Source organism: Brassica napus, chromosome C6 (assembly GCF_020379485.1).
Source record: "Brassica napus cultivar Da-Ae chromosome C6, Da-Ae, whole genome shotgun sequence".
Lineage (NCBI taxonomy): Eukaryota > Viridiplantae > Streptophyta > Magnoliopsida > Brassicales > Brassicaceae > Brassica > Brassica napus.
In genome coordinates, this window is record NC_063449.1 from 12,312,334 (window position 1) to 12,319,358 (window position 7,025).

At 31.5% G+C, this 7,025-nt stretch overlaps 1 protein-coding gene across 1 annotated transcript; it reads right to left on the reverse strand.

Moving 5' to 3' along the window:
* Positions 1 to 901: 901 nt before the first annotated feature.
* Positions 902 to 4,079, reverse strand: LOC106367429 (protein NRT1/ PTR FAMILY 4.4-like). Its single transcript, XM_013807200.3, has 5 exons — positions 3,818 to 4,079; positions 3,478 to 3,695; positions 2,517 to 2,948; positions 2,114 to 2,232; positions 902 to 2,036 (listed from the first exon to the last, which is right to left on the reverse strand). The coding sequence occupies exons 1-5, from the start codon at positions 3,960 to 3,962 to the stop codon at positions 1,148 to 1,150; spliced, it is 1,803 nt and encodes a 600-aa protein (XP_013662654.1). The 5' UTR covers positions 3,963 to 4,079; the 3' UTR covers positions 902 to 1,147.
* Between the last annotated feature and the right edge of the window lie 2,946 nt (positions 4,080 to 7,025).

Below are 7,025 nucleotides of genomic sequence, written 5' to 3' on the forward strand. Positions count from 1 at the left end.
TGGTATTATATTCTTGACAGATGAATCTTTAAATCTTATTAGTTCCGGTTTTTAGTGAATTAAAGCATTTTTTGTTTAATAAAATGAATGAGATTATTGGTCGGATGTACTTAATTAAATAATTTCTGTTGGAATATAATATATTCTAATTAATTTTATTGAATGTTAGTATGTTTGCATATATTTTTTGGTTTTTCTGTAACTGAGCACAGTATTCTATGAAAAAGAATTCATCTTTGTTAATTAGGGATAGTCCTACATGTTATGTGAATTTAAATTTTATTATGCAAAATTCACAATTTTACTATGTAAAACTAGCTGTGTCCATAGAGCTTGTGCAGACTAATATGTAGAGGTTGAGACCATTTTTAAACCAGGCTGCAAGAAAGGCTATCAAATTTAAGAAACACTTTGGATATGTTTGGTCAAATGAAGCATAATGTACATAAGAATTTTATATTATTTTTCTTTTGATAGTCAATGATAATGCTCAAATCACAAAAACCCAAATATTCTGTTCAAGAGTTAGCGGTGAAAACACTATGATCACTGATATTGATGGAGCAATGGAGCAGTGTGTTGTGTGGACCTTCTCTGTCTGCCTGAAGGTCACAGCTAATGATGCTTACCTCACTATATCTTTTAGCTTATGATGTCAATATCTATGGGTATTGACCATATCTCTCTCCAACTTCAAAAATGTCTTATATAAGTCTAAGGAATCATCATATGCCTCAGAAGTCAAAACCTGATATTGCTCGGTTGTTGTTAAAGGCAGCAATTGCATACTGCAGAAAGGCTGTTTTAAGAAGTTGTAGCTGTTTGTGTTCTCCATCTTTGCCCCAAATCTTATGAACTTCATCAGTCACATCACAAAACCAACTAGCTTAATACAGTCACATCACAAAAACCAACTAGCTTAATACATTATTAATTCATAAGACAAGTTGTTATACACCTTTTAAACTAACTCATCATCATTACAAACCCCAAAAATAAAATTTAAAACAGGGCAAACTCTACCCCGCCACTTCCAAACCATATGATTACTACCAGATTAATAAGCATAAAGGATCTAACTCTTCAAGAGATTCCTTCTATTAATTATAACCCTAAAGGAAACATTGAACAAGAAGATCTAACATAGTCAAATTCTTGGCTTCTCCATCTTGGAATCCTTATTTGCTCCATCTTCTACATCCTCCAAGCTATTAACCTCGGCCCTATGATGCGTCGCGGATGGACAAAACGAATACCATCTTGACCAGAAAAGATAGTTAAAGAAGTTGACGAAACTCAATGAAGCTAAGAGCCAATAAAAGAGATCTAATCTATCTTTGTTCAAGTCATTATCGCCTAGCCAACCTTCTCTTGTCCAGGATCCATTACTAGACGTAACTTTATTCACGGTCGAGACAAGAACAGAGCTAAGGTAGAACCCGAAAGAGTAAGAACAGTAAGTCATTGCCGTGAGGAAAGACTGCATACTCTGTGAAGACTGTTTGTAAAAAAACTCCACCAAACCAACGGCTGTAAACATCTCTGATAAACCGAATATAAGAAACTGTGGTGCGATCCAGAAGATCGAGAGTGTTACGTTCTGTTCTAAGAACGATTCACGTCTCTTCTTTTCCACTAAAGCGGCTGCAACCATCGAGAAAGTCGCTAAGAATAGTCCAGTACCAATTCTCTGAAGAGGAGAGATTCCGGAATCATTTCCAGTGAGTTTTCTAGCGAGTGGAACGAAGAACGTTTCGTAAAGAGGAACAACGAAGATGAGAATGATGTAAGGGATGGCTTGAAGTGAAGCTGGTGGGATTTGGAATGTTTTTGTGATGTGTGTGTCCATGGAGCTACCTTGCTGTACAGAGAAAGTTTGGAGCTGAGCTAAGATGGTGTTGAAGATGATGGTGCACGCGAAAATGGGTATAACTGATAAAAGAATCTTGACTTGATGGACTTGTTCGACTGTGCAGAGTCTCCATGGACTCTCCCTTGCTTTGCCTTGCGTCTTGATGCAAGCCTTATCAAGAAACCTTCACGTTTGCGGTTAATAGTTGTTTAGTTAGTTAATTTTTGGTGGTAATTGTAAAGACAATAAAAGAAAAATTACCTGAACTTATTACTATGGAGGAGAGGTTTGACACCAACGAGATCTGTGGAAGGTTGATGAAGCGTGTTAGGGTTTGAAGGGCAAATCTGTTTTCGCTTAGTGATCGCGGCTACAAAGACCTGATCAATAAAAAAAAAAAAACCAAAAACTGAAGTCAAGATCAAACTCTTTCATGACTCAAAATGTATCAAATGCCAATGTTCTAGGTTTATATGTTCAAACAAAAAACTACGTTCTAAAAGTTCACCAAACAAATAAACGTAGTTCTAGGAAAACTCTGTATCTGATGACTGATGTTTGGCGTTTGCAATTATCAAAATAATTTAGTTTAAAATTATAGAAATTATGAGTTCCATTTGAAGAAAAAGTACATATAAAACACAAACGCAAACAATCGAACTACCTGAGCAATTGGTGTGAAGATGCTACCACGAGGCGGTTTATTCCTATAAAAGTTAGTCCCAGCAGCAAGACTGATCATCCCTGCAGCCATAACAGCCGCCGAGACACCAAAACCGATGTCCATGCCGGAATGCGTTTGCACCCAAACTAAGAGTGTGAGTGCAATAAGTTGGCCCATTGAGAAGGCGAAGTAAGCCGCATTAAAGAAACTCGATAGCTTCCTTAAATCCTTTCTTTGAAACTGGTCCGCACCGTGAGAGATGATGTTTGGTTTGAGACAGCCGCTCCCTAAGGCCACCAAACAGAGTGCTGCGTAGAGTGTAGCTGCCTTGTAACCATTTGCCTCTAAGCAATGTGTTGTGGTGTTCTTCATGTTGCATTCTGGTGGTCTTAGCTGAGGAAGATGAGCTTGGACTGACAATAATATGAACCCCTGTTTCATTAATGTACATGTTTTTTTGTCAGCCAGAATTTACTTTTAAGTTTATCAAACAATACACAAATATGACTATCTTTTGTAGCTAAAATCTTAGAAAGTTAAATCCATATTGTGTATGTGGATTCATAACATGCTTTTAACCTGACCAGTAATTTTACTGGAGTTATCATTGTCGCATATGATAAGCCGTATATTTTGTTACTAGACTATTGTGTGACATTGTTTTTGGACGTCACTATTGTGTGATACTAAATAGTTATAACATATAATATAACGTAATAAGTTAAAATCATATTTATATAAACCATTTGCTTTCCCAAAGAACCGAAAGTTTCAACAAGGTAATTCACTTTAGCTAGAACTTAACGTTAAAGTTTTTGACTTTTGTCTAAATATACTTCTAATATCACGTTTTTAATCACAAGTTACTAGTTAGAGAAGAAAGTGATGTAGAATATTCAGTAGCATCTCTTAAAGAAAATAATGAGAAAGGAAAAGAGAGCTAGACAAGGAGCGAACATACAGATATTTCTATGACGCCGAAGACGAGCATAGTGCGAAAGCTTTCAAGGTATGAATCAGAGAGGAAGCCACCAAGTAGCGAGAGGAGAAACACCGTTCCTATGAAGTTAGTCACCAGGTTTGCGGCTTTGGACAAAGGCAAATGCATCTCATTGAAAACGTATGTGATCAAGTTGTTCCCAACAGCTGCAATCGCCATCATCTCAAAGGCCTGTAGGCCTGAGCATATACACACAACCAATCAATTTAAGATAACATGGCTTCAAAATGCTTAACATGGACCGAGCCGACCATACGCAACATGCTGTGGTCGATACGAGGATATACATATAGAAGGATACCTAGAACAAATAGAGCAGCTCTTGTACCACCATGCTTGTCTTGCCTGCATGGTCGACCTCGAAAATCAACGACAAGATCGTCTGATGATTCCTCGTACATGTGTAGTCCTCTTTTAGCTTCTTCGGATAAATCATGAACATCCATGGCTCTTTCTATTTTTCTTGTATTATAGCAACAGAAGGAAGATAAAAGTTTGGCTTTAGAAGTTGGCACAAAACTAAATAAAAGAGGTGGGGAGAAGGAGGTACTTATAATGTCTTGTTCATTCTTTTTTTTTTCTTGTAACACACATACATGTCTTGTTCATTCATTACTCCCATTTTTTATTTATTATACTAGAATAGAAGTCGTGAGAGAAAGAGAGAGAGAAACTAGAAAATATTATTCAATCACAAACTTTCTCATTTATATTTTAAATTTTATAAGACTTTTAGTGTAAATCATTAAATATATTTTTTTAAATAAACCTGAAGCAGAAAATGTAGTATCCATATAATTATCAAAGAGTCATGAAAATTAATATACAGCTACTAAATTGAAATTATAAGATAGTCAACAAAATAAAGGTTGACAAAATGGATGAGCAATTATATTTCCAAAGAAAACCAATAAAAATACTACTACTATAATATATTATAATTAACAACATTTTTGTTATTCATAATTGTTTTGTTATTAAAACTAGGTATTGGTATGATCGGATAATATTACATGATCATTAAGTTTACTAAACATCTTAGTGTGTTAGGGTAGTGGAAAAAATGGACCCACTCTCCAATATGTTTAAAATGCATCATCATCATCATTACAAGAAAATTCATTTCAATGTCAATAATTTGTGGCTCTGGGGCATAAACTATTGTATACTACAATGTTGTCTTGACATTTAGGGCTGGTCGATATATAGTTGCGATTTGATCATGATGACAATCTTTGACGAATTTTGCCTTCCATAAGGATGATCAATTAACTTGACACTAAATAAAAGCGATCAAGTTTACAAGATCATATCATAAATCATTTGTGAGAAGAAAATTACATGATTTTCGAATTTATTAAGTAATTGTAGATATTTTTATTAAAAAAATTAAATAAGATATTTAAGAGCCGGTTCTTAACTTTTTTAGTTAAAAGTTAAAAGACGGGTTCTTATATTCCGCTAAGAACCTCACCCTAAGAACTCCCCAATAATCATGCTCTTAGCCGTCTCAATTAGATAATTAGGGATATACAAGCTACATATCATACATGAAACGATATACCTATTCAAATCTGGTAGTAGTAAAGTTATACATATGAGAAAAACAGATAGTAAACGTTTTTCCTAGACATTATTTGAGAAATTAACTGTTTAAATGTCTTTACTACAATCACTCTAACAAATAAATGATTACATGTCCTATTAAAAATGATGACATGTATCATATATAATTGTGATATGGCTTAATATAATTATGACTAAAGTTCAATTATAGAAATTATAATATAAAATAACAAATATGTGGTAGTTACCATAATCAAAAAAGATATAAGCAAAATAACTTAAAAAAATTATTATAAACTTACACACTAAATTTTTTAATAAAATTAATAAAATATTAATTTATTTTATTGGTATTTTAAATATTTTATTTTCTTTTTTCTAATGAGAAACATTGTAAAATTGTAATAGGATATTGTGTCAATACCATATTTTTATAAATAATATAATATCATTTTTTCTTAAGTTAAATCTTTTTAACTAAACCAACAAAAAGAAAACTTATTAAATTTTATTCTTAAAAAGAAATAAAATAGTGTAAAAATTAAAATTTAAACTTATTAAATTTTATTCTTAAAAAGAAATAAAATAGTGTAAAAATTAAAAATTTAAAAAATGAAAATATTTAAATACTCAAATTAGAAAATTAAAATAAATAAAACAATTACAAATGATTGCTTTATACCTTTTAAAATTTAATGAGCTTAACACTAAATGAATAAAAATATATATTTAAAAATAATTTTTTTTAAGTTAATATTTCTGCGTATGCCGCATGAAACCATCTAGTTATATTGTATGATAGGTGTGACTCCGATCTAACCTAATTTTTACAGGTATAAAAGAAATCTGTATGATATGACTGAAACTGGTAGAAATTATGGTTTCATGGTTGATAAAGCCTGTGATAAAAATTGCAGTGCTCGCCTAGATAAAAAGTTCATGATATACTGGAATTGGAATTTAGTTTGCGTGAGATGGTAGCTATATCAACCACATAATCTAAGTTTTATACGCGATTTAGTTGTATCCATACTTTTTTTCTTTTTCAAAAGTTGTATCTATACAAGTTTTAACTTTTATGCAACACACCAAAATGATGGACCAACAATACCAAGTAAGCAAGTTTCCACAACTCTCTAACTTCAGATGCCAAGGAACTTTAATATACAACTAGGTTAGTTCCCGCGCTACGCCGTGGTTTTCCAAAAAATTATTTTATTAAATTATTTTTTATTTATGTACTTTTAGATTTTATAAATAGAATATATTCACTCATTTGGTTCAGGGGCAGTAAGCATCGACGTTAGAAAATTTGTGGTATTCAGATTTTGCAAAAAAAAAAAAAAAATTATATATGATAGATACAAAATGAATCTTCTATAACAAACATTTCTACATTTTGAAAAGAAACAATCCCAAAAATTATAACTAAAATTACAAATTTATATTGTAAGCAATGAAAAAGATAAAGTATTAGTCAGCATATAAGAATAGATGAATATATACTTAGAAACCATGCATATTTAGGAAAATAATGCACCCCTAACTTTGGTTTAACTTTTATTGTGTATGTAGTTTTACAAAAAAAATTATTATTCTTTGCATCTATTAAATGTATAGTGAATCGTTTTCATAATATATATATTATTTTAGCTAAAAGTATGCTTTTAGGAGTAAACATTTGGTTAACTTAATTATTAAGAGACAAACAATATCCTAATAAAAAAACTTTGAGAGCCGATAGAAAAAATTGAAATCGGATGTTAATTTCCTAATTCTTCTTGACTTTTTAGATAAATATAGTTTCAAAATTAGATGTATATATTTATGAGATAAAATCATAGTGTTAGTTTATATTGACAGAACTCGTTTTTGAGATAAAATCATAATATTTATAATGTTTATTTATAAATATTAAATTATATACATCTTATTAAAATACT